This window comes from Acartia tonsa, chromosome 12 (assembly GCF_053477335.1).
Source record: "Acartia tonsa isolate MP-2025a chromosome 12, ASM5347733v1, whole genome shotgun sequence".
NCBI lineage: Eukaryota > Metazoa > Arthropoda > Copepoda > Calanoida > Acartiidae > Acartia > Acartia tonsa.
The window spans coordinates 46,186,773-46,214,761 of record NC_137271.1 but is presented as its reverse complement, the minus strand read 5'-3'; the positions used below and the strand labels follow the sequence as shown (position 1 = coordinate 46,214,761).

The following is a 27,989-nucleotide window of genomic DNA, read 5'->3' as shown; positions in this document are numbered from 1 at the left end:
CTGTATTACCTGAATATAATTATTATTATTTGTGTTTCAATATTTATTTGTCTATCCATTCTTTATCCATATTGCTAACAATCCTATTCCTATTCATCCAATTCTATTTTTATGATAACTAGGACAAGTTACAACACTATAAGCAAATTATTGATGCAGGGGGGGGGGGGTTGAACTGTGCAGTGTTGCAAATATATTTGCATCATTGCAAAAATGTACAACCAGCTCCACGTATAGTGAAGCGCACATTGGTATTCAAGGCTTTGCTTTAAAGCAGTCAGTATGTAGTTATCATGTATTAAACATCATGCAATAAGTTAAGAAAATAAAGGTATTGAGTTATCTTTTATATATAGTAAAATGTATTTTGGTATTTTGGTTATACAAAATGTTTAAGAGATCAAAAATGGTACAATGGAGGCACGGCACTGAGAGTTAGATTATAAAGGGTAATATATTTTTTCATTGAATATATTTTGCTTTAACATCATTTTAAAGGTGGGGTATTCCACTAGCGTCATTTATAATTATTCAAGTTGGGATTTTCACTAGCGTCGTTTATACATATTTATACAGATTTGTATACAAATAGTACAATAAATACACTCATATCGAATAATAAACATATTTATGTGTATATAATTATATTTTAATTACTTTTACTAATTAGGTTGGTTATCTCTTTCTTAGGTACTCAAATATTATAAAAGTAATAAGGTTAGAAAGCTTTAATAACATTACTTTTGAAATCTTAAGCGAGTTCTTTCTACACTCACTTAAAATTTATCAAGGTCAATAGTATTCTAAATTTATTTGAAATTTTGTTTTTGATAAAAACAAACGGAAGTAAGCTAAACTGCCTGCTCCAGGGGGAAACGAAAGCCAGGGTAGTAGAGGGGGGATTCATACTGAGAATGATGCAATTATGAAGCCGAAAACCGATTTTTTTCCATTTTTCGGAACCCGGTTTTAATGCCCGGTTCGGCACTAATGGGTTAAACAAAGCATTTTATATTACAAAAATATTATATTATCCTCTAGTAGTAAATCCTTATATGAAATACAGGTGTTCAAGTCAATTTCAGGTTCCAGGTATGATCCTGCAGGTCCTGATCCTCCAGGTCTCCAGAAATCTTTAAAAGGCTCCTGTGACAGCAATTTTTGACTTAGAGACTTCAAATTTTAAACTTAAGATTTTCTTACATGTCTAAAATTTATGTTTTGATATTTCTAATAAAAATTAACATAAAGATAATCATTTTCTGTGAAAAAATTGTTCTTCTAACTTCAAAAATAAGAAAATTACAGCCGTTTGAAATTTTTAAGTGAAAAAGGACCTAAAAACAAAGGTTGTTAAATAAAAGGATGAAGGAAGCAAAAATTGACTTCGTTTCACTTAAGGTCGGAAATTCATTATCAAACAGGGGACTTGCCCTCTAGCTGTAAGGGGTTAATATATGTACTTCACAATGCGTAAATAACAATTTCAAGTGGGTTGGTGTAAGCCTTTAACTTGTTGGAAGTTTTTTGTTTCGGCAACGTTCAAGAATATCTGAAAGTTATCAAGATTAAAGTTCTTTACTGGTTTCTCTTTTTAAAAGCGAATCTTTTTCTATAATTAGGGTCAACCCCAACGTCTGTACGTTACAAATAGCTCTTTTCGTCAATTTAAGCATGTTAGAATTGCCCTATCGATTTAAAACTTTGCATGATGATTCCTACATGGGTTAGGTACGAGTAAGAAAGCGAATTAACACTATATTCGTTACCAGAAAGTCCGTACGTCCATTTTAAACATGTTTATTTTCAACTTTTTAAACAACAAGTTTTTATGTGATAAAATTATCCGATTGTTATGATTTTTGGAAAACTGATTCCTAGGACAACAAATTTACTTAAAGATTTGCTTTGAAATTATAACTTAAAATTCTGATTATTCAGTTCTGACACTCTACAAGCGTTAATGTTCGTTTGTCTTACCGTTTCAGAGCTTCGCTTTTATGGATGTTGACATACTTGTTGACAGAAAAAAAACAGCATTAGTATATAATATAAGTAAAGGGTCATTGACTGGAACAGGACTATCATGAAAAATTAAAATCCAATGAAACAGAAAAAGAAATTTTTAATAGTTATTTCTCGCATCGTATTATAAACGGCTTCGGCCTTCGGCATCTCGGGGCTAAAAAACTGGTTTTAATCTTATGATTGTACATTTTTATATCCGCAGAAATCTGGATATAATACGATGCTAGACATAGTTTTTTCGTATGGATGAGAACCAGTTCTTATCCACCGGATTCGAATGAATACGAGAAAACATTTTATAACCTTATTGGTTTTTTTTTCAAGAACAAATAAACTTTTTTCTCTGTTCTTCTATTTCACCTAAGTTCTAATTTTTTGGGGGAGGGGGGGGGGATGTTTTCAAGAAATGTTACGAACCTTTCATAAAAAAATAGCCTATAACCTAACCAAGCAATAAAGCTATTTAAAATACCACCGTTTCTCTTGATTTTTATGTTTAATCTTTGTGCTAGAATTTATTTTTGATTAAAATTATCTGTATTCTGTATATACGCACTTTTAAAAAGAAACTAACATCCCTCTCCCCCCTTTTATCTTATTCTATGTAAAATCATCAATGAAATTCATGTAAAGCCGTAAAAAAATAGCGTCTAAAGTAGCTAGATATGTGATGGTCCTTTGGGATCTTTTAAACAGCTGTTGAACAGATTTTCAGACCAAGTAAACTTTTCTAGTACGGCTTTGAAACCAATTAATATCCGGTTCTCAGCCAAACTGAAAATTCATGTATAGCATTGAGTTACAGATAATTTTCCATGAATATGAAAATTTTAAATCATTAAGCAATACCTGTTTCGCTGGGCCGGGCTTTCGGCCCCTCGGGGCTAAAAAACTTTTTTTTCATTTAAATACCTACAGAAAGTTGTCTTTAATACGGTTATTCGAATATACAATAAATCCAACTAAAAATAAAGAATAAAATTTTTTTATCGTTTAGTAATTTGCTATTCTCTAAATTTTTCATTTAAAATATTTATACATACTCTGGTGGCCTCGCCCTATGAGGTAAGGGGAAGTCAACTCCCCTTTATAGAATTTGTTAAACAAAAATAGGCACCGCTACAGGCTACCTACTGAAGTGCTACAGCCTACCTAAACAAATGGGTTGGAGATTTTTTTTTGTGAAAAAAAGCCTAAAACCACCAGTACCAGGACCAGTAGGTATATTCCCTGAAGAGTAGAATCCAATCGGTTCAGTGGTAACCGAGATCTTCAGGCACGGACGGACAGCCATCATTCTACTTTGTATTATAGATAGCACTCCACGCACATGTTTTGTACTGATTATTTTTAAAAGCGAAGCTTTTCTATACTTAGGGTCGGTCCGTACGTCCGTCCGTCCGTCCGTCCGTACGTCCGTCCGAGATAGATAGCTTTTATTCGTTAATTTAGGCATGTTAAAATTGTCCTATCGATTTCAAACTTTGCATGATGATTCCTGAAGTAGTTGGGTACGATTTAGAAAGCGTAGCAACTCTATAATCATTACCAGAATGTCCGTACGTCCATTTTAAACATGTTGATTTTTCTACTTTTTTAACAACACATTTTCAAGTGTTCTAATTATCCGTTTGATCTGATTTTTGGTATATTGATTCCTGGGACAACAAAGAACAATGTTATAAGCGAAGCAACTCTATAATCAAGTCCAAAAATGTAAGTATGTCCATAAACATTATCCTGCTTCAAGCAGTTTTTCAACAAATTTACTTACACTTTTGCTTCGGCTCTTATACTTTTAAATTCTGATTATTCAGTTCAGATACTATACAAGTATTAATGTCCGTTTGTCCTACCGTTTCAGTGCTTCGCTTTTATGGATGTTGTCATCCTTGTTTTATTAGTACCCTCCTAAAAAAGGGTAGATATCAGGGGTCAGAAAGGAGACTGTGTGTGTGTGTGTATCTGTATGTGTATGTGTGGGTGTGTGTATGTGTGTGTGTGTGTGTATGTGTGTGTGTGTGTGTATGTGTGTGTTTGTGTGTATGTGTGTGTGTAAGTGTGTGTGTGTGTGTGTGACGCGGCTTGGTGGTATAAAAGGACTTGTCAGCCATTGTTATGGTACATTTCTTTTTGGACTGTAAAACAAAACTCATCACAAAATGAAGATGGTAAGCATTCACTTCATATTCATAATTTTTTTGTGATTTCTCTTGGGGTGGTGGTGGTACTCTCACCCAAAACAGTAATAAACCTTCCAAGGACCTATGAGAAGTTACCTTGTTAAGGAGAACCCTATCGGTTCAGCGGTTAGCGAGATCCTTAGGTACAAACAAACAAACACACTTTATTACTTTATTAGAATGATTAGCTTTCATTTCTTTAAACAATCTTTATGGACTTTAGTCTTCTTTCCCTACAGATTTACTCTATGTTTGAGTGATGTTAAAAATCTATATAAAGGATCCCTGTAAGAAATACAAAGCTTTAACTACTGAAAGACTTCCATAAGTATACCCAATACCCCAAATTTGAAGCTTTTAGCTTCAATAATAAAAAAAGTTCTAGGCATTTCAAAATGACATTTTATGTCCAATGAAAATTTTGAAAGATATCATTGCTCTTAATAGAAATTACAATATTAAATTATGTCGCATGGACACAAAATTATAACCTTATCTTTGCCAGAAACTTAGGTTGCGGGTAACTGATTACTTTTTTTTTTGTGGAGGTAACTGTTGTGGATGCTGAATTTTCACCAAGTGAAAGTCTTGTGTCATTATCTCTTATGAGAAAAAAGTTATTAATTAATTAAAATTTCAAATTGTGATTTTTTGATGGATTTCTTTGATGAAATGACAGGCTGGTCAATTTTTAGGCCATTTTTTGCTGTTTTCGGCCCGCCACGCCCAAACGGTTTGAGATAATCTCATGGGACCTTTTGCCCGACCTAAGCCTGGTTATTTGTATGGTCTAAGAAAAAAAAAATCCCGGATTGGATGAAGCACGACGTCGCTGCGTGCCGTCAAAAATCACTGGTCGGCTCATTTTGCCCCCTCAAACCCTCACCTCGTGCCATTTTTCTGTGTAAAGATTATAATTATAATCTTTTGTGTAAGTCTGTTTTTTTTCCTAGACCTCACAAATAACCAGACTTAGGTTGGGCAAAAGGTCCCGTGAGATTATCTCAAACTGTTTGGGCGTGACGGCCGAAAAACCGCAAAAAATGGCCTAAAAATTGACCAGCCTGTCATTTCATCAAAGAAATCCATCAAAAAATCACAATTTGAAATTTTAATTAATTAATAACTTTTTTCTCATAAGAGATAATGACACAAGACTTTCACTTGGTGAAAATTCAGCATTGTGGGCCGCCTAGACTTTATATTTGGTGACCCTGGGGTGACGGGTTCAGTGCCCCCCACACCCACGAAGTGGGCATACTTTTGAAAATCACGTTTTTTCAGTTATTCCCCTTAAAGGAGGGAAGGAGTCGTTTTAGAGACTTCAAGCATCTCTTTGATGTTGAACAACTTTGTGAGGCAGACATTTCTTTATTTATGTTTCATTCGCCTCCGGCTGACAGTTTAGCCGTTATTTGCCGCCGAAGGCGTGATTTTTGCCGATTTTTGCCGTTTCCGAGGTTTTAATGGACATTTAGGAGGGGAAAGAGTTGTCCAATCAAGTTGATGATGAAGTACAATTTTGTAGGCAATTGCATTGGCTAAATTTCATGTGAAGTAAAATTTTTTGTACCTCTAACCAGTTTTGCTCCAGCTGAATCGATTTACAGATACCCCCTAAAAACCGGAAAAAACCGGTTTTTCATAAAATTCACGGCCGGTTTTGGCCGGATCCGGCTCAAATTTTGCATGGAGTCATCCTTTGATATTCCCAACAGTTGATACTTGACGCAGCAAGATCCCAGAAAAGTGTGGTATATCTAGGGGGGGGGGATCATATTGACCCCCCCCTCTATCTCGGCTTCTGTTACAGATAAAGACGTAAAATTTTTTTCTGGTGGTTCATGTGTATTTTTAGAGAAAATTGCTTTTTCTAGTCATAGCAGTCAGGCCGCTCCTTAGCCGCTTTTTAGCGGCCAGCCGCTAAATTTTAAAACAGCTGTAGAGCGGCCAATTTTGCAGCTAGGATGACCAAATTTTAGGACGAACTTTTATTTTTCATAACAAAAAAATACTTTTTCTGATCATCGCCAAAAAACGGCAAATAACGGAAACCGCCATCTTCGGCGGTTACGGCGGTAAAACGGCGGTTGGCAGCGCCAATTAATATTTTTATCTGTTTATTATTGCTAAAGGATTTACCAAAAAAAATTATAGGTCTCTAGTTGTAATAGAAGCCACGATATTCATGATATATGTCTGTAATAAAAGCCGGACAAAAATCGGTCATAAAGTCGGTCAGGGTGCGGTCAAACGGTCATAACACCACTTTTCTCATAAGGTCATTGATATCTCAGTATTCAACAAAAAAAAATTTAGGTTTCTATTTTATATACAAAGTCATAATGTAGAAATTAAGAATTATTTAGAATTTTTTTAAAAATTTTGGTGCTACCCAACCGACTTTGACCGGACACCACGACCGACACAGACCAGATATCCTAATAAAATCAACTCTTGCCGACGTATAATTACTAAACTTAAAAAGTCATGAAGTCACAACTCTCTATCTTACCTACAAAAAAAATGACATTGAAAAAATAGAGTGGGGGGGTCAATATGACCCCCCCCCCCCCGATCTGTAAGGGTTAAATGCAAAACTTTTCTATAAAAAGGGTCGGTCCATTTGTCCTTAACGGAGAGCTCTAATTGTTAATTAAGGCATCTTAGATTCGTCCTGTCGATTTTAAACAAAGGTACGATTTTAAAAGCGTAGCAACTTATTACTGTTACCAAAATGTCTGTACGTAATTATAATAAAAACATGTTAGTTTTTACTTTTTCACGTGTTATAATTCTCATATGATACTGAATACTGATTCCTAGGACAACAAAGTACAATATAATAACAGAAACAATCTTTATAATCAAGTCAAAAATTCTGTCCTTAATCAGTTTCCTGTATTTATACAGTTTTGAAAGAAATTTACGTACAATTATTATTCTTATTCAGTTCTGACACTCAACAAGTTTTATACTGCCAGTTTCTTATCCCTTAGACATCTAGATGAACAGACAAGTCTTTTTGTGGTAAGCGTTTCAGCTCACCGGTTGCGAGTTCGAATCCAACGAGCCCTAGCCTTGAAGTATTCTACCAAAACAAACTAGCAGGATTTAGTCATACAGAAATTATATATTTAACTGAATACATTTACAATGGATGTTTACTATATATATACAACAGATTATAACAATAGGTTAGGTTTGAAGGGGGTGTGGGACACAAGGGCTTAGCCCACGGCGGTAGACAGTCTGTGGGGGTAGCTGTGGTAAAAGGGGAGGCAGCGCCTCCCGGTTGTATAGTTGCGTGAGGGGCGCATGATAACTGCGTGTCCGTGCCCCTCCCCATATTTAGCCAGGCCAGTTTGACCGCTGGACAGCGGGGTCACCGGCAGTCATGAGGTAATTGGTGATATAATGGGATTAGTGCAGAAGGCTTGTTATGATAAGCCACTGCATAGCAATTCTGTAAACTGCCCGTCCGTCTGTTGCCGTATTACCACAACCTCCCCTTCAAGGGCTGCGGGGCTCCCTAGCCACCAGGCCTTGAACCTGGGGATACGGCAGCCTCTGTCTGCGCACGACAACATCTTCCTGGGGCACAGCTCGGTGGAGGACAGCTCTGGCTATACAGGCTCCGCGGGACACTCGCTGCTCTGTCTGGCTGTGGTTGGATATCAGCATTGTCAACTCCCGGTTGGCTTCCAGCCGTGGGTTGGCGACAGCCAGGCCCCGTCGTTGGAAGTTTTGCCTTGTTTGCAGGACTAGTTCTGTCTCGGCTGGTAGCTGGACACGGAGGCCTAGGCTAACTCTGGAGGCTCCCAAGGGGGGAATAACGATGGAGGAAGGCGCGTAAAATTCCATGGGGGCGCCTGCCTGGTCCAGGTTGCTTGGCCTCCTAGCTCCCACTCGGATGGGGACGGCTGTCATCAGCAGGGGACACATCGCTTCAGCTTCACCCTCTGGGGCCGCCTCTTCCATCTCAGTGGCCGCTTCTCCTCCTGCAGGCTCGCTGCTGGCCGGCAGGTTCTCCATGTCAGTATCAGGGTTCCAGATGGCATCCCTAGGTGGCTCTGGAGCTGGCGGCGGCGGCGGTGGTTCGTTGGGTTGGTGCTGGGCTGTGGGGCGGCGGCTGCTGGCTGGTACACTGGGAACTGTCCTGGGTCACTAGCTGGCAGCGCCGCAGCTCCGGCGGGCAGCTCGGTGGCGTCCTCGTCGCCGTCCAGGTCGCCTTGGATGTCTGTTGGATGGGCAGTTACATCTCCGGTGTACTTGCGCAGTCGGCCTACATGCGCGGTGATCTCCGAGATCTTGGCTGTTGGAGAGGCAGGTTTGATGACATAATGGACGTCTGTGGCTTGTCACACTATCTTCCAAGGGCCAGTCCATCTCTTGGTAATCTTGGCTGACTTCCCTGGCACCAGGCGGGGGGCCAGATACCAGACCAGGTCTCCAACTTCGTACTTGGCCGTGCCTTCGTAGGCGGCCGCGCTCCTCCGGATGGTTCCCTCCTCTCGCTGCTGGATTGCGTCGTACACGGCATGGTAGCGTTGCAGGAGAGCTTGGACGTTGGCTGGGACCGAGGCATACTCAGTGTCTGGCAGCCGGAGCACCATGTCCACCGGAAGCTTGGCCTCTCTCCCAAAGTAGGCCAGGAACGGGGTCACGCCTGTGGATCTGCAGGCCTTGGTATTGTAGGCGAAGACAATGGCAGGCAAGTGTGGCTCCCAGTTGTTGTCGTCTCTGTCTAGGAACAGTCGCATGCCTGTGTTGAGCGTCCGATGGAACCTCTCCACCCGGTTGGACTGCGGGTTGTAGGGCGGTGGATGTGTCAGGCCAATCTCGAGCTTGGAGGCCAGTTCCTTGAATACCTGGCCAGTAAACTCCATCCCATTGTCGGAGTGGATCTTCAGGGGACATCCGAACGTGGCCAGGTGGCGGTGCAGAAGGGCTTCAGCCACCGTGTTGGGGATGGCGTAGAGGCTGACAAACCGGCTGAACCCATCCTGACAGGTGAGGATGTAGCGGTTCCCGGCTGGGGTCTCTGGCAGAGGCCCCACCAGGTCAATAAACAGGACTTGCTGTGGATACCCCTGGCGGGAGGGCACGTGTATCCCTAACTTCAACCTTTCCTTGGTAACCTTCTGTACACACTCAGGGCAAGTCTGAACCATCAGGCGGATGTCACGGGACAGGTTGGGCCACCAGAAATGCAAGGCGACGCGGGCAATAGTAGCGTCCATTCCAAAGTGCCCGGCCATGGGGGTCCCATGGGCCAGAAAAACGCGTCCTGCTGGAGGGCCGAGGGCAGCAGGTATCTTGTTCTCTCTCCTGTCAGAGTCTGGTCGGTGGTGGTGAGGCAGCCATGCTCGTCGAGTCCCAGGGCTGCGAAGCGGCTGGCGTACTGCTGCTTGTCTCGTTCCTTGCCGCGCAGCTCAGCCTTAGTTGGGGCTTTGCCATCGGCCAACCACTGGCGGACACGGAGCAAGAGGGGGTCCTGTGTCTGTGTCTGTGTCTGTGCCTCTAAAACTCTAGCCGGGTCCAGCCGTGCTGCAGAGGGCCTGCCAGCTGCGGGCTCCCCTAGCTGGCAAAGGGTGTGAATGTACTCAGCTTGCTCTGCTAATTCTTCGGCGGTGGCTGTCGGCATATTATCGTCCTCCCGGCGGCTGAGGGCGTCAGCATTGGTGTTCTGGGTGCCAGGACGATGGCAGACAGTGAAATCTAGGGCCGCTAGCTCCTCCTGCCAGCGGGCCACCATCCCTGTGGATGTGTTCAGCGACTTCATCTGTAGCAAGGCTGAGGAATCAGTGTTGATCTGGAAACTACGGTAGGACAAGATGCTGTGGAATTTCCGAATTCCATACATGATGGCGGCCATCTCTCCCTTCCAGGATGGGTAGCGAGTCTCGGGGTTGGTTGTCTTGCGCCCCACGGCGGCAATAAGCCTCTCCTTGCCGTCCTGGCATTGGCTGAGGATGGCAGAGATGGCGCGACTGCTGAAGTCTGTGGTGAGCTGGAACACAGCCGGTAAGTCAAACCTGGGCGGCGCTCGGATGGGGGCTTGGCGAAACTTGTCCTTGAGCTGTAGCAGCTGGGCTTCCATCTCAGCCGTCCAGGTCAGTGTCTTGGCCGTTTTCTGCCGATTCATCTCGTAGGTGAGGTCGGCATACTCTGGGATGAACAGGCGGTAGTAGCCAAAGAACCCCAGGAGCGCCAGCAAGTCCTTGGGGGTGATGGGGGCCGGCCAGTCAAGGATGCGGTCAATATAATCCTCTTGCATGGCTATCCCCTCACGGCTGAGGGTGTGGCCCAGATAGTCCACCTTGGCTCGAAACAGCTTGGTCTTGGCTGGCTTGAGGCGGATTCCTCCCCTGCGGTGGGCTTCCAAGACTTCCCGGAGCCTGGCCAGGTGGGCCCAGGTATCCTGGTGAAAGGTCAGGACGTCATCAAGATATGACTGGAGGTTGGCCGTGCCTAATGGGTTCAGGACTCCTGCAATAAATCTGGAGTAGACAGACGGTGCTGTAGCGAGGCCAAAGGGCATCCTTTTCCATTGGTACAAGCCCCTAGGGGTGGTGAAGGCGGTGCAGGGCCGGCTGTCCTCGGACACTCGGATGGTGTAGTACGCAGCCACCGCGTCTAAGGCACTGTAGACGCGGTGTCCTCCCGCTCGTTCTACCAGCTGCTGGATCCTGGGCAAGGGGTAGCTGTCCAGCTCAAGGCACTTGTTGAGGGCCCTGTAGTCGACTGCCCAGCGGGTGCTCCCGTCCTTCTTCTTGATGGGCACCAGGGGGCTGCTCCAGGCGGAGTCTGAAGGCTCTATGACTCCCTCTTGCAGCCAGGTGTCCAGTTGCTTCTCCAGCTCAGCCTCCTGCCGCGGGTTCAGATCCCTAAATCTCTGGCGGATCGGCTGGGTCCCTGACTTGAGGCGCAGCTGTAACTCTACTACGTCAGTGCAGCCGGGGGTAGAGTTTGAGAAGACGTCCCTGTACTCTGATAACATGGTCCAGACCTCCTTCTTGAGCAGGGGGTCCTTGCGCAGAAATTCGTTCTCCTCCATCTCAAGGGCTGCCCACAGCTCCTGCATATCTGGGGGCTCAACAGGCTCTTGGAACGAATGAATACGAGGGGGAGGCTTGTCAGAAACCTCCAGAATGTCAGGCTTGACCAGCTCCCCAGCCACGGGGAGGCCGGCGTCCAGCAGGAGAGGCATCTCCCCTTCATTTACCACCAGCACTCGGAACACGCTGGCGGAGCCAGGCCTGTGGGCATACAGGCCTTCTGGGATGACAAGATCCTCCCCGAACCTCTGTTCTGGGGCAGATAGTTGGATGGCATCCTTGGTACGGTGCCCCACTAGTTCAACAGGGACAGCCATGACACCGCGGCCAGGCAAGACCACCCTCTTGGCCGTACGGAGGTGGGGTGGTTGGCCATCAGTTGGAGTGACAGCGCTTAGCCTGTACGTGGCTGGCACGGGGTCGGCTTTGGCCCCGGGAGCCACCGGCCGCGATTTGACGGGCTCGGCGTCGGGAGGGGCTGAGGTGTCGGGGCCAGGCGTGGCTCCGAGGGCGTTCGGCCACGATTTGACGGGCTCGGCGCTGGGAGAGGCCGGGGCGCTGGGACCAGCCTGGGCTCCGTGGGCGTTCGGCCGCGACTTGACGGGCTCGGCGCTAGGAGAGGCTGAGGCATCGGAGCCATGCGTGGCTCCGGAGGCGTCCGGCCATGACTTGACGGGCACGGCGCCGGGAGAGGCTGATTCCTGGGGGTTGAGCGTGGCTCCGGGTGCATCAGACCGCGACTTGACGGGCCTGGACTCGGACTTGGCCAGTTGAATTGCTGGGGGCCCCAGGTAGAGGGGGCCAGGTGGACACGGCTGGCCGTTGATGAATGTGTCGGCGGAGAAGATCGGCTCTGGAGGGCTGGAAATCTCGGGAAACGTCGTTGGCAGGTTCTCTAGAGGCACCTTGGGCACTGGGGGCAACCCCATGGCTAGCAGGTTGGTCCCCCTATGGGCGTTTAGCGCAGCATCCACCCAGTGCGTGCCCTTCTCAACTACACGCGGCTGCTCTGGCAGTGGGCCTGGCAGAGGCCCCTCGTAACTCAACTCTCTCTCGGCTGTCTCCCGGTCGATGGGGACGCCACGATGTGGGATGAACTCCCCACGCACCCACAAGCAGGGGGGTTGCATGTCGAAACAGAGCCTAGTTCCGAACTCCTTGAGAAAATACCCTCCTAGGTTCAGAGGGTGTGAGAGATTCCGTACCACAGTCACGTGGTACAGATGGAGTATAAGAGTGTGTGAAACTGCCATATATAATTCATATAATTTTCCGATTACCTGGAGAGGCTGACCTTCCTCGTTAGCAGTCAGGATTTGGGTGTTGTCTGGAACCAACATGCGCTGCACGCCCATTGCGTGCATGAGGTGTTCAGAAATGACGGCAGACCCTGGTACACGGTTGCCAGAATCGACCATGGCATCAACCTGTACATGCTGGGTAGGGTCAGGAGTAGGAAACCTCACCCTGACGTGGCAGGGGAAGTGGAGGTCCTGCCCTTGAGACAGGGGGGCCTCCCGCTCGGCTGGGGTCGGCAGAAACTTCGGCGGTGGCCGAACCGCAGCTATGGTAGTATCGCTTACCATGGTGTGTAGACCGCTGGTGGTGGCTTAGACTGTAGCTTCGAATCACTAGAGCTTATCAATTATCACTGGGTCAACAATTTTATATTTCTTTTTATCACTTGGTTGACATTTATACACACTTATGTGTAGTTATCACTAGGAGCTCTAGGTGTGATTCTGGAAGCACTGGCAGCAGGGGAATGTCCGTCCTGCAAGGGTCAGATGGATGGCGGCGGCAGGGAATGTCCCGTCCTGCAGCGCCGCTGGTTCGAATCCCGAAAAATGGCGGCAGGGAATGGCCCTTCCTGCAGCGCCTCGGGTTCGAATCCTGGGAGGCAGCGGCAGGGAATGTCCCGTCCTGCCGTGCCTTTAGCTCAATTTCTGCTATCCGTCGCAGTAGCAGGCCTTACTTGTGTGCTGAAGCTTCGCAGCCACACATTGCCTTCTCAGGGAGACCAGCACTTAGCTGTCCGTCTCGTAGGTTTGGCCTGGGTGTCCTGGGGCTTGTCCCAGCTACACTTGCCAATTTAGACTCAGTTTTGTAGCCGTCTGAGCTAAATTATCCGATTACCGTGGCTGCACACCTAGCGCTACTCCTACACGGTACGGAAAAAACGCCGTAAACTGGCGCTTTTAGCAGGCTAAATCTGCTTGCCGTAGGCCAGAGGCCTACATAATGCGTTCAAATGATGGAAAATCGACCTAAAAAGGCCGTCTCACGGGTCAGTTGGCTTCTCAGTTGGCAGCTGACTGTCCCCTTACTTGCAAAAGGGTCCAATCAGAGGTAGAATAGGCTAATTTCTGTAGGGCTCGATTGAAACACGCTGACACCAAGATGTGGTAAGCCGAAGCGTTTCAGCTCACCGGTTGCGAGTTCGAATCCAACGAGCCCTAGCCTTGAAGTATTCTACCAAAACAAACTAGCAGGATTTAGTCATACAGAAATTATATATTTAACTGAATACATTTACAATGGATGTTTACTATATATATACAACAGATTATAACAATAGGTTAGGTTTGAAGGGGGTGTGGGACACAAGGGCTTAGCCCACGGCGGTAGACAGTCTGTGGGGGTAGCTGTGGTAAAAGGGGAGGCAGCGCCTCCCGGTTGTATAGTTGCGTGAGGGGCGCGTGATAACTGCGTGTCCGTGCCCCTCCCCATATTTAGCCAGGCCAGTTTGACCGCTGGACAGCGGGGTCACCGGCGGTCATGAGGTAATTGGTGATATAATGGGATTAGTGCAGAAGGCTTGTTATGATAAGCCACTGCGTAGCAATTCTGTAAACTGCCCGTCCGTCTGTTGCCGTATTACCACATTTTAACTGCTTTTAATTTTTTTTAGGGTATTACTCTTCCAACTTAAGTTAAGTGAATGTTTTCAAACTTTGTTTCCTCTTCATTATTTAATTAGTTTAACACGGCCAATTATATCATGAATCATTATTCAATATATTATGAATCAATATATTATAAATTATTCTTCCGGAGTGGGGGAGGGTCTATATTCTCTTATTCTCTCAAAACTCTAAAAAAAAATCTTTAGAATTAAACAAGGATTAAACTGTGGATATTTAAAAATAAAATTATTAACATAGTATGAAGTAATAACACATGTCAATTAGTGCAAATTATGTTTTATTTTATGTCTGTAGCTTAGGATTTCAATAACTACCAAACCGATTGAGTTCTCCATTTTATGGAAGCGTCACATATGGCTTCCAATTGTTTTTGTTTATTTAATTTTAAAAGTTTTTAGTGTGGGTTTAGGTTTTTTTTTTATTTCCTTCCACTTTTATGCAGATTCCCTAGACGCAAGTTTGGTACCCGCTAGTATATTCTTTCATATAAAGTAGTAAGGTTTTTTGTCATAAGCTTATCAATAACTACAAATTAGGTTCTCTATTTATGGTATTAGGCTATTTTATTTTCAGATTTAGGTCTTGTAATGGTTTTTAGCTTTTTATCTAGCCCCTCTATCCTCAGATTCCCTAGATGTTAAGAGCGTAGCCGCTAGTCTATCATACAAAGTCTATGATGTCTGTCCGTCTGAAGCTTAAGATCTCAGTAACCGCTGGGCTCTACTCTTCAGGGAACTGGACTAATCCTCAAATGGGTTTAACTTTGCCAGAGATTAAATTTTTCTCGATAATATCTCTATAACTTTAAGCAAAGCACATAAAGCTGAGGCTATGTATTACTAGCGGCTATGTCTTGGGGCACTTGAGGAAGGGGAGGGGAGGTTGAATTCGATGCAACCATTTTTTGTTTTAGATTGAAAAAGAAAAATTTTTGGGGAACTTTTTTTTTTTTTTTTTTTTTTTTGGGGGGGGGAGTGGGTTGACCAAAAAATGTAAGTATGTCCTTTATATTCTTCTTATAAGTATTTGAAACTCTACAAATGTTAGGTTAGGATTTATGGATGTTATCATCCTTGTATTTGTGGGTACACAGACAAACCATGTATTGTCGCTTTCGTGACGTCGATTCTTAAAGGGCGTTTCGTTGTATTTTACATTAAATTTTTATAGGTTTTTTGGGTTAGGTAAGGTAAATGTTATTGAATGCCCCGCAGGGTCTGAGCTCCCAGCAAGGATCAGAAATATGAGAAAAGCTACTGTGAAAATACGACATACTCCCCTTAAGAGGCGATGTCATGAAACCGACAATAACTGACAAACCTACTAAAACAACATACAGGTGGGAAAAACGTACAAAGGGGCAAACATACTACGGACGAATGTACTAGGAGGACATTTCTTGAGTAAAACATACTAGGATTTTATCTTATAACACCACATACTTTATTGTGTGAGGTTGGGGTTGATTTTTATTATGCAAGGTTAAATCAGATTCGAGAATAGACTCTGTAACTATTGGACGGCTTTGTGCAACACAATAATCAATAATAATAATTTAAAATTCAGACTTTATTCAAAATTAAACTTATTAGTCTTACAAATATTTCTTTCTTTGATATATTACTCCCAGCTGCAACTGGCAAAACTGACACAACCGACCAAAAGACGGTGGCCGCAAAGGAACCGCAGAAGACAAGGCACTGTAAGGTAGAGGATTTAACTTTGCCAAAAGACAGTGGCCGCGAAGGAACCGCAAAAAGTAAGGCACTGCAAGGCAGGAAACAAAGTTGTGAGCCGCCCTGGAATAGCAGTGTCCATGTAAAAAAAGTAATTTGAAAATTTTCAACTATGGGAAGCTACTAAATCAATTTAGGGAAAGCATGTTCTGAACTCACCATGAGGTCCAAGTACATTTTGTGAAAACCATTTCCACGTTTTTTTTTTCTAACCTAACAAGCCATCGGATCGAATGTGACACATCCTTGTACCAGTAAATTATTTATTTAGGATTATTAACATACTATATTTAATTGATGATTACATTGTAGATTAAATTAAAGCTTGAAGTTAGTTATCATCCTGCAGGATTACAAATATTACCCAAACAATCGATAGTATTTAAGGGTACCAAAATCACATATTCCAAAAATATAAGAAATAATAAAGAAATCTCATTAGAAAACCTAATTATCAAAATACTAAATTCAATTCGTTAATTCTAGATTAAATTGAAGCTAAAGTTAGTTTTCATCCTGCAGGGTTACAATTATTACCGGAACAATCAATAATATTAAAAAATGACAAAAATGGTACAAAAATTATAGATCCCCAAATAAGTAAGAAATAATAAAGATCTAATGCTATATCAACTACATTAGCTGCATAATCTTGAATAACTTCTGTAATTTCTTTTTTTGGAGCACCTAGATATAAATATTATATAAAATATGAAATATCAGCACATAAAAATATTTATGATTTAAAATCCTTAACATAAATCAAAATGCATTTAAGAAACTCCAATTATAAACAGAATTTGGTTTTACTAATACAACAAAGTATTTATCACTGTTTGATGAATTGTGATTGAAAGATGGCACAAAAAAATTTTAGTACATTTTCTATTTAATAAATCATGTTATTTTATACAAACATTTCAAAGGCATAGGAGAATTGCTTTGAGATGAATTTAGGTGTTCTGCATATTTTTTAAATTAATGGAAGTAAGATTGTTAAACTTTGAACAAAACTAGTGCTGGCGATGTCTTTTTTCACAATCTCAGTGATTTTTTTAGAAAACTGACTGGTGCTAGTTGTAGAGTAGACTTTGACAAAAGATATTTTAGATATTTTATCTTTAGCCTTCTGGTTTTAAATTGAAATATGCAGAAGGCCTGGTGCTATTTAGCCAGTAGGGATAGAGATATAAAATTTTGTACATTGAATTCGAAAAAGTGTATTTGGAGTATCACGTCTAGTGATGGTGCTTCTTCTGCTTCTGTGCACCTGACAGTACCCTACAATGAGCAACAATGCTACATGTTAAGCCACTATCATGGTTCAAAATAAACCAAGTTGCAAAGTGTTTTTTTTGTTTTGGTTCACTTTAGTTTAAAATCAAAATTAACATTTTTCCTATTTGCAGAAATAATGTTTGATTAAAATGAATTTACCATGGTCTCGAAGTATTCTTGCTATTTCTTCTTTCTTTCTATACGTAAGAGAAACTATTTCAAAAATTTTCTTCTGAGTACAATCCAAAGCAGTAAAACCTAAAGTGAAAGAAGGGAATAAAAATATGTAAAATCTTAAGAAAAGATTGGTACACCAACATCACTGCTAGGGTAACAAGTATACTAGCATTCCAAAACCCTCTAGAGGATAAAGACACAAATACTAGGGGATATCTCTTTTGTAAAATACTCTAGGATTTTTTCATATCCTTATACTAAAGTAACAGGATGTTTGTCTGTCTGTGTGTCTGTACCGAAGGATCTTGCTAACCGCTGAACTGATCGGGTTCTCCTTAACAGGGTAGATTCTCATATGTCCTGGGAAGGTCTTTAACTATTTGGGGGGGAGGGTACTACCACCCTCCCAAAAGAAATGACAAAAAAATTGAAAATTTTCTTAAAATCTGGGAGACTTCAACGTTACATTAAGAGGTATCCGTAAAATAAAGAATTATCGTAAACTTTAACAAACAAAAACATTTAAAGTGCCACTAGAGGCCTCTAGGGGCGTAGCCGCTAGTATTTTATAATTTATTAGCTGGTTAACTATCAGATTGATGTTTAAATTTGGTTTAGGGACAAAGTTAATATGTGGTATTCGGCAACCGTGAGCCATGCCTATGGCACCCCTGACCGGGGTTCGGGGAAGGGCCAACGGCCCTCCCCCGAGTCCTGGGGAAGGGGTCTGCCGACCCCCTCCCTATACCTAAAATTAATGATTGAATCTGACAGCCTTATTATGGTTAAGCTGCATTGTTAATTCCCCCCACCCTTCTCAGGGATGGGGGATCATTATTGCCCAAACTGACTATTGTATATGTATTATATTGCTTTTATTGATGATTATTTATTCCTATCTGTGTAACTATTGTTTGTTGTATATAGCTTTAGTACTCTTTAGACCTTCAATAAAGTGACAACTGAAATAGATGTTGTTTATTAGTTAGTGAATGTTAGAGAAGCGTAGCTTCTCTATAGTAAGGTGTCCACGTCTGTTCACACTGCCGTAATCTAATTGAACTCTGGTGTCTGCCATTTATCCTCGGCGGATACCACAACTTTTGGTGACAGCTGTGTGAGATTACGGCAAACCACAAGTGTAGAGCAGACGCGCAGCTTAGGCTAAGGTACTCCCAGCAGTGAAACTGGCAAAACTGACACAAGCAACCTGAATTACCCACCCTGGACAGCAAGGTCTAACTCTGCATCCGGCAGCTGTGGGAGTGAAACAGCGAAACTTGACGGAGAACCGCGAGAAGCGCCGACATCTAACGGAGAATTGAGCGCTCAAAGGGCTGAAACAGGCCTGCGGACTGGCTGAAACAAGCCAAATAAGTGCAAATGGCTGAAAATAGGCCAACATTTACTGCAAAAGATAGCAGGATCCGAACCAGCGGTGCTAGCAGGACGGGACATTCCCTGCCGCCATCAGCCGGATTCGGATACACGGCGCTGCAGGACGGGACATTCCCTGCCGCCGATAGACTGAAACAAGCCAAGGATTCGAACCAGTGGCGCCGCAGGACGGGACATTCCCTGCCGCCAACAGTCGGATTCGGATATATGGCGCTGTAGGACGGGACATTCCCTGCCGCCGACAGGCTGAAACACGCCAAATAGCTGCGAGCTGCGAGCCAACATACGAGTGTAGTGTACCAAAGCAGAGAAAACTAAGCCAACTCCAAGCATCCTGAGAGGCTACAGCGCAGCCACCTATCTAGAAAAGCAGATATTATATCACATTGTAGGGATTACCACCCTAGTGTGATGGCTAAACAATAGATTTATGAGCAAGGATTGGCAAACAATTTGTTGTGTATTGTGATAAAACTAAAAATAGAACAGGCTTGGTAAGCAAATCTGTTATGTATTGTGATAAGGCCAAAAATAGAATCTAGATGTAATATAACAAAGCCTTGATAAACAATCTAACCACCCAAGCCTACAGCACAACAAAAATACACCCCTTATTCCAGAGGAAAGGGAGGGGCCCACTCTCCATTGAAGGAAATACAATCAAGGTGACATAACAAATAAGCCTAGGATTAAGGAGAAAGGGCACCATTACCTCATCACACAGTTACCTCAAACCCACAGCACTCCCCCTTCCTCACAGGGGGAACGGACGGATTTACCCCGTCCCCTCACGCGCTTCCCCCCTCCTACCCACACTTGACTAAGTCCGCCCACGGTGTGGAGCTAGCGACCGGGAACACAGAGCGCCATTTACGGGTCGCGCAACGGAGTTCGGGAAATATCATAAAATTCAACGGACAAAGCGGACCAATGAGAGAGCGAGTTGAGGGATAAGTGCGCGTTTTACCTGTGTGCGCGGATTTGACGGTGCGTAAGCGCGCTGCAAGGACAGGAGATTTCACGCACACACACACACACAGGAGCGGAGCTACTCCATAGCATCCAACAGAGGTATTTTTAGAAAATAAAGAATTACAAGCTTCTCCCTCCTATCTATAGTGTGATAAAGGAAAACCAAATCAGTTCCTGACAGCAGTTCAGACCCTCAACAGCTATCTACCCCTACCAGCCTACTCTACAAAAACTCAGAATAAAACTAGTGACAAGTACATTTAAGTTATATCTTTGTAACTAAACTATCAATTCAGTGATAAACAGTGTTGGCTGCTAGGCTAGAAAGCCGCCAGTGAATAGACATTTATCTTATTGCCTTATAACTTTGTGCTCCGCCGCTGAACCGTTGACCCGATGGAGCAGCCGCAAGCGCCAGGAGGCGACCAGGCCCAAGGATGGCTCCAGGATGATCCTCAGCCGGCTCCAGCCGAGTATCGCAAGCTGATGCTGAGTAATCTGCCGGAGTATAGGGGGCCGCCCAAGCAATCTTGGAGCTCCCACATCCGCAGACTCGAGATGTCATGGGCGGCTTACCGCGTGCAGCCCCATGACACCCTCAACCGCCGCAACGCCCTTTTACTGTCACTAGTAGGGCAAGCGGCGGAAATGGCGTCTCATCTGTTTGGCGAGGCAGGCCAAGCCTTGACTTATGAACAAGTCAAGGCCGAGTGTGAAATGTTATTTCGTCCAGCCTTTGAATCCCAGACTTTGAAGCAAGCCTTCAGGGATTACAGGCAACACTCGACAGAACCTATACAAGCATACATATCCACAAAGTGTGCCTTGTATAGGGAGGCCTACAGCCATGAGGATCTCGAGTTATTAATCGATGAACTAAATCGTGGCATTCGTAACGCTAATGTGAAACGTGAAATGATGAGTCATGAGATCGCCTCTGTACCTGAGTACACGAGGCGAGCCATGTTCACCGTCACAATGATTACCAAGCAGCTGAAGGAGGGCGTGTGCCTAGTGGACGCCACCGGCGGGCTCACAGGGTCAGCCAGCGTCCAGTTGCCCAATTACGACGAGTCGGAGCCAATGGAGATTGGCGCCTTGGCTCCGGGTCTCCACCAGATGGGTAAGGTCGCCCCAGATGACAAGACTGTAGGCCGCTGTTACCGCTGCCAAGGGAAAGGCCACCGAGCCCGAGACTGTCCGACGCCTATGGAAGTCAGCCAGGAGGAGAGACGCACCCAGCCACGCCGTGACCGTCCTGCCAAGTGCGAGCGTTGCCACTATGCTGGCCACACGGCGGCCAAGTGCAGAGCCGACTGGGACCAGGTAGCCGGCCGGAGGCGCACTGCCGACAAGGGCGCTCCCCCAGGAAAGCCCAGCAGAGTAGCCAACATGGAAGGGAGCGCGCCCCCAGCACCACAGCAGCAAGCAGCCGCCCCCAACGCAGCGGGCCGAGCCGATGGAATGCCGCAGTTTGGAACTGTTCCAGCTAGGATCAACGTGCTGGGAGGCGCGGCTGAGCCCAACCGGGTTGGCCTGGGCTTCAGCCTCAACCACCTGGGGCCGGAGTTTGTGCAGCCCAACAACATTGCTGAGCCAGAAGTCCTGAGGCCCCAGCCCTTTAGCCTAAACATGATGGGGCCTGCTCGGCCGAGCCTACCCAGCAAGAGTGGAGGGGCGCTACCCAGCGCCACTGAGACGGTGTACGGGGAGGCCCTGGCGGCCGTTGAACGAGAGAGGCAGGAGGCGCTAGCCAGCGCATCAGAGTCGATGTATGGGGCGCCACCCGGCGCCGCCACCTGCGATGACTGGGGGGTGCTATCCAGCGCCTCCCACCTGGTGCCTGGGGCGACAACCGTCGCCGCCACCGAGATACCTGGATCCTGGAACGAGCCAGCAGTCCCAGAGGAAGGGGTGACACCCGTCACCCCCAGCCAGCCAGCGCCACCAGCCTGTAGGGAGAGCCCAGCCATACACCATCCAGCACCCCCTGCCAGCCGAGGGAACCCAGAGGCCCAGCACCTCCAGTCGAGCCAGGATAAGTTAAATTTAACAAATGTATTGTATCCAAACTATTGTAAAACCCCAACCTTGCCTGTGCCTCATGCACTAGAGGCTGGGGAGATTGAAATTTGGGGATATAAGGACTTGCCTGTGCCACATGCACCTGAGTTCCTAGGGCAGGGGAGGGATGTGAGACAGGGCGAGCCTGCCACCCGCACTTCAGCCCCATGCCACTGGGCATGCCATGGACAAGGGAAGGGACCACTTGGGGCTAGGGGAGCCGACACCCAGGCAGGCGCCAGTTGCCTGCCAGTCTGTCATTGGGGAGGGTATCGGGGTGCCCCGGACACACAAAGATAACGCTCAATGGAAATTTGTATCTAGCCAGGAGCAGCCCAGCCGTGTCCAGCCCCAAGAAGCAGCCGTGACCCGAGCCGAAGATCCCCAGCCGCGTGCGAGAGGTAGATGGCTGTCTGGTAGTTTTTCACACTGGTGGATGGTCCTGTGGGGACTACTGCTGGCAGCCGTGTGGCCTACAACTAGCTACGTCCTGGTAGGGTGGGACTGCGCCAACCCCACCCACGTCACAGCCTACAATAAGGAGAAGATGTGTAGCACGGAGCCGCTACACCAGGAGGTGCCCCTGGGCCATGAAGTACATGTCCTGCAACAAGTCAAGGTTAGAGAAACAACAGGATACAGTTGCCAGCTCACCGTGTCCCAGTGGACATTTAGGTGTGGGGTATGGGGTCACCTCAAGGTGACCTCGGTCCCCACCCTCATGAGGCCAACCAAGATTGATCCAGAAACGTGCCGAGACCTGGCCAGGAACCGAGTCTACACGCTGCCAGGCAAGACCCAGCCACTGACGTTTCAGCTGAACCACCTCCTGTTCTTCACCCTCGATATGGTGGGCGCCTTGGTCAACAGCCCAGAGGGGGTGGGGTGTGAAGGGGAGGATGTCCACTTCGAGGGCCAGCTGTACCGCAACGAATTAGTGCTCCAGGAACGACGGCTGCTGGTCAAGGAAGAGACCTACGTGGTAGAGGATGGAAGGGTGGAGTCTCAATCTGACCACCTGACCCTAGAATGTCCCCATTCCGAGCTGTCTTGCATCACTGGGGAAGCAACCTACGTGTGGGACCACCTGGGGAGAGATTGCCCCTTGAGGCTGATCCGCAGCCTCCAGCCTAGCCTAGTGATGGATGCGTTCCTGGTTGACCATCAAGCTCAGTTCTTCATCAACATGACCACCCCCACCTCAATAGTGAACTGCGACTTTGAGGCCCATGCCACCAACCACCCAGCATTGTTCGTGGCAGCTGACCCGGCGGCGGCAGCGCTGCCCAGAGTATTGGCCAGGGATGTTGATGTCCCCCTGCAGGCCCAGATACATGCAGGTTACATTGGATTTACTCTGGAGACACGCATGAAAACCACAGCAGCAGAAGAAGTAGCGGCCAACTGCTGGAAGCTCCAGCAACTAGACCCGGCCCACCCGGTGCGTGTCCAGGGGAGCACGTTCTCGGTGCTGAGGGGAGATGTCCTGCTCCAGCTTACCTGCCAACGCAACAAATACGTTGTCCGTGAAAGCAAGGAATGTTGGGACAAAGTACCAGTGGAACCCACAGGATTTGTAGACGCCGTGACACGAGTGTATAGCGGCCACGCCACCAAGATTCCTTGCTCCTCCACCTACCCCCTGACTGTGACGCGGAGGAAGGCTGGATAGAGTTAACCCCCGCACCTAAGAAGAGGCCACCCCCGCTGGATACGCCCAAGCAGCTGCTGACAGAACCCTTGGATGACTTTAGTTCAGGGGGCTTGTATTCGCAGGCTGAGTTAAACGACTGGCAGCAACTGCTGGCGTTCCCAGCGTATAAAAGCGCCATGCTGACCAGCCTGTCCTATGGCTCATGCGTTCAGCAAGGTAGCTGTTCGGCCACTGGGGACCATGGGATAGTGTCCTACAACATCGATCGACTGGCGGAGGAAGGAGAGGCCGCCCTGGATGTCTGGGCTGGATTCAGACAAGCTATCCACGAGTGGGGAGATCGCGCAGCCATACTGTGTTTGCTGTTGTTAATCCTCAAACTGCTGGGGGACCTGACCATCATTTCCCTGGCAGCCGCACAAGGAGGTGTACAGGCCGCCATGAATGCGATGTCACAAGTGTTCCTGTACCATCCAACTTTGTACAGGAAGGCCTTGGCCAGAGCCCGGCTCACCCATGCCAAGTCCCGGGACTTTTCAGTAGACTGGGATGCCATTCCCATCGGCCGGGAAGCAGCCGAGGAAATGGTGTCCATGCAATCAGCCGATAGTGGGCATGACCGCCCAGGCAGGCCTGGACCGCCCTCTGGAAGACCCCGCGGCCCCTCGGGAGGTCAGGCTGCCGCTCAGACGGTCAACTTGGCAGCCAGTGCCCCAGCCGCTGCCAACAACAACCAGAATGCCCCGCTGCTGACCGGCCCAGCAGCAGCTGTGCCACACGCCAACCTGACACCTGCCGGCGCCGAGCTACGTGTCCAACCAAAACCAGCCTCTACCTTCTACCCCACGTTGGGAGCCCATCAGCCCTGAAAATCACCACTAGGATTCCATTGAATCATTATCATTTGTATATATCTTAGCCCTAAGGAGCGGACCGAAGGCCTCAACCACTGTCGGAAGTCTGGTAGGGAGGCTCCCTCCCAGCCTTCCGAGGGGAGAGTTGTGGTATTCGGCAACCGTGAGCCATGCCTATGGCACCCCTGACCGGGGTTCGGGGAAGGGCCAACGGCCCTCCCCCGAGTCCTGGGGAAGGGGTCTGCCGACCCCCTCCCTATACCTAAAATTAATGATTGAATCTGACAGCCTTATTATGGTTAAGCTGCATTGTTAATTCCCCCCACCCTTCTCAGGGATGGGGGATCATTATTGCCCAAACTGACTATTGTATATGTATTATATTGCTTTTATTGATGATTATTTATTCCTATCTGTGTAACTATTGTTTGTTGTATATAGCTTTAGTACTCTTTAGACCTTCAATAAAGTGACAACTGAAATAGATGTTGTTTATTATTTAGTGAATGTTAGAGAAGCGTAGCTTCTCTATAGTAAGGTGTCCACGTCTGTTCACACTGCCGTAATCTAATTGAACTCTGGTGTCTGCCATTTATCCTCGGCGGATACCACAAATATGTGAAATAAGTTTCCGTTTTGAATATTGTCATATTGGATTTAATTGTTAAACTGTTTTACTCTTGAAACCTCAAGGTTAGGGAAAGACTATATTTAACTGACCTTTATTATCCTTTGCATTAACATTAGCTCCATGTTCAATAAACATTGTTAATACTGTGTTATACTGTGTGTCATAATTACAAGCTGCATACATAAGGCCAGTTCTTCCTAGATTTTAATCCATTAGTTAAATATTTTTTTAAAAATCACTAAACAGAAAATAAAGAGAGGAAAACAAAATAATTTTAGTACATCTATATATATACCTGATGGAAATATAATATATTGTAGTCAAAAAAAATTGAGAAGGTTGATCAAATAGATAAAAAGAAAAGGTGTAATATTTATAAGGGAAGGTGAACATTTAAGGATCTCCATATCTCCTCTTTAACTGGGAAACTGCGTAGTGACTGTTGAAAGTTAGATGCTTTTAATCCATGTAAACCTTTCAACAAATAAACAATCCCCTATCCTCCATACCATTGAGCTGCAGGAACGCCTCAATTTGGAATTATCAAAATTGAAACAATTATAACCAACTTTGATTGCTTAAAAAATCGTGCTGCTTTATCCATTAACTAGTCTCTATGATATAGGTCAGGAAAATAGCCTAAAACAATCTCAAGACATTCATCAAGCTTCCATGAAATATACAACCATTTCATTCCAGGATTGAAAAGATCTTTTGCTTTAGACATAGAAATCTTACTACTTTTTAGTACAGGATTTACACCTGCTAATATATGTGTAACAAACCTTCATAATTTTTAGCATTGGGATCTGCTCCATGTTCCAGTAATATTTGGAATACTCTTGGGTCTGATGCAAGCATTATACTAGTTGTTCCTAAATGTAACTTCTTTCAAAACTATTGTTTCAATGTAAAAAGTAATTTTGATTCAAAATATGTAGAATAACATAGGATTTTTTGTTATAAAAAATTAGATGACATATGATCATTCACAATTATTATTTGTACATCTATGCTATTATTCGTATTACAAACCTTTATTATTTCTAGCATTGGCATCTGCTCCATATTTTAGTAGCATTTTGATTACGCTTGGTGCATGTGGAGTATAACTGGAGTACAGAAAAGAGGAAGCCAGCATGAGACTAGTGTAACCTAGATTAAACTACATTAGGCTTTCCATTTACAGAGTAACAATCAGATGAGACTGTTTTGTTATTCTTATAAGTACATAGAAATACCATGAATAAATATGCTATATAAAAATAACTAGCGGCTTAACCCCTAGCCTCTAGGGGCTTTGACCCAAGAGATGGTAAAAAAAGTGAAGAAACCTTCAACAAAGGTTACAAAAAAAAAAAAAAAAAAAAAATGCAGCCTGTGGCAGTCTGTAGCAGAGCAAAATAAAAAATAAGGGGGGGGATTTTTGTTTTTGGGGGAGTTGGGGGTGTCCCACCCCCCAAGAAAATATCTTAAAACCACCACAGGACCAGTAGGTATATTCCCTGAAGAGTAGAGCCCATTCGGTTCAGCGGTTACCGAGATCTTAAGCTTCAGACGGACAGACAGACGGACAGACATCGTTCTACTTTGTATTATAGATAATAAAATATCTTTAAAATACTTACCATTAATATCTTTGGAATCAACATTTGCTCCATGTTGTAGCAGTGTTTTCACTGATAGTGTGCAATATCTCCTTGAAGCAATATTAAGAGCAGTCGCTGAAAAAATATAATATATAAACTACCAACTGACACATTGCTTTGTAAAAGTTAAAAGATGAAAATGTTGTTATAAGCAATTCAAAACCATAATGATAAGATAAATGTATTTTTTTCTTAATCCTAGCTTTAGGCTCAGGGTCTTTATAACACTCAAAACAGTAATTAATATAAAATAAAACCAACAGTGTTCGGTAATTTGGGCTTGTTTTGTACCAACCAATAGACAACTGGCGGATGCCAATATAAAAAATGGGGCAAAGTGCGCATCATAGAAAAATTTTAAAACACAAACAAATTTCTGCTTCTAAAATAAAAGTAATAAAACATAGATCAAAAGTGATGTTAGATCACAACAGCTAATTTTCAAATCATAATTTTACAAATAATTTTACACAATCAGAAAAGGAACCTATAGAAAAAAATTAAAAATGGAGGAATTATTTATTTGGAATGTAAGTAGCTAAGAATTTTAATTTTGTAGCTTATAAAGAAACTGTTGTATTTGTTTCATTCAAATTTTAAAAATTTCATGCAGAAACGATAATGAATATGAACACAAAACTAGTTCTATATGTAAATAAAAGAGTGCGTTTTTATTTCATTTTTATTAAATTTGCTTAATTTATTACACAATTATTTGAGTATTTCTGTTTATTTTAAACGTAAAATTAAGTTTTTGAAGATAAAAAATTATTTATGTTTAATCTTGGCATGGAACAGTTAATTGATAGAATGTAACAGGTGTACTTTTTCACTATGAATTTTAGTAAGCAATGATAACAAAATATTTTTAAATTCCATTTTACTCATAAATAAAATGCACAAAACACACCCTAAAATCTGTTACAGGCCAACCCAATTAACAATGAACCGTCAAAAAAATTCAAATTGTTACAGTAAACAATATGAATTTTTTGAGGAAATAATAACATAATTAAAATAAAAGCCATTGACATATTGGTTCTATAAAAAGTTATATTTTTACTTTAGACTAGCTACCTGAATTTTATTCTATACTTTATATTCTTAACGCTTATTTAGCTATATTATTAGAGTTGATAACGAACTAATGCACCATCCCATAACTGTTTTTTAGGCCTAGGCTTAAAATAGGCCTTTAATAATATTTTCCTACGTTTCCCATCCCTTATCCCTGAGGATCTCTTGCCTTTAATCAAAATCCCTATAATAAAGTAACAGGATCTTTGTCTGAATGTCTGTCTGTACCAAAGGATCTCTCTAACTTTTGAAATTATATTTTTATCCTCTACTACAGGGTATCTTCTCATGGGTTCAGGG

General features: G+C 44.4%; 1 protein-coding gene across 1 annotated transcript; it reads right to left on the bottom strand.

The window, feature by feature from the left end:
• Positions 1 to 5: 5 nt before the first annotated feature.
• Positions 6 to 26,099, bottom strand: LOC145333379 (uncharacterized). The gene is made up of 5 exons (XM_080178498.1): positions 25,999 to 26,099; positions 25,749 to 25,838; positions 25,053 to 25,160; positions 8,358 to 8,496; positions 6 to 9 (listed from the first exon to the last, which is right to left on the bottom strand). The coding sequence occupies exons 1-5, from the start codon at positions 26,042 to 26,044 to the stop codon at positions 6 to 8; spliced, it is 387 nt and encodes a 128-aa protein (XP_080034624.1). The 5' UTR covers positions 26,045 to 26,099.
• Positions 26,100 to 27,989: the final 1,890 nt, after the last annotated feature.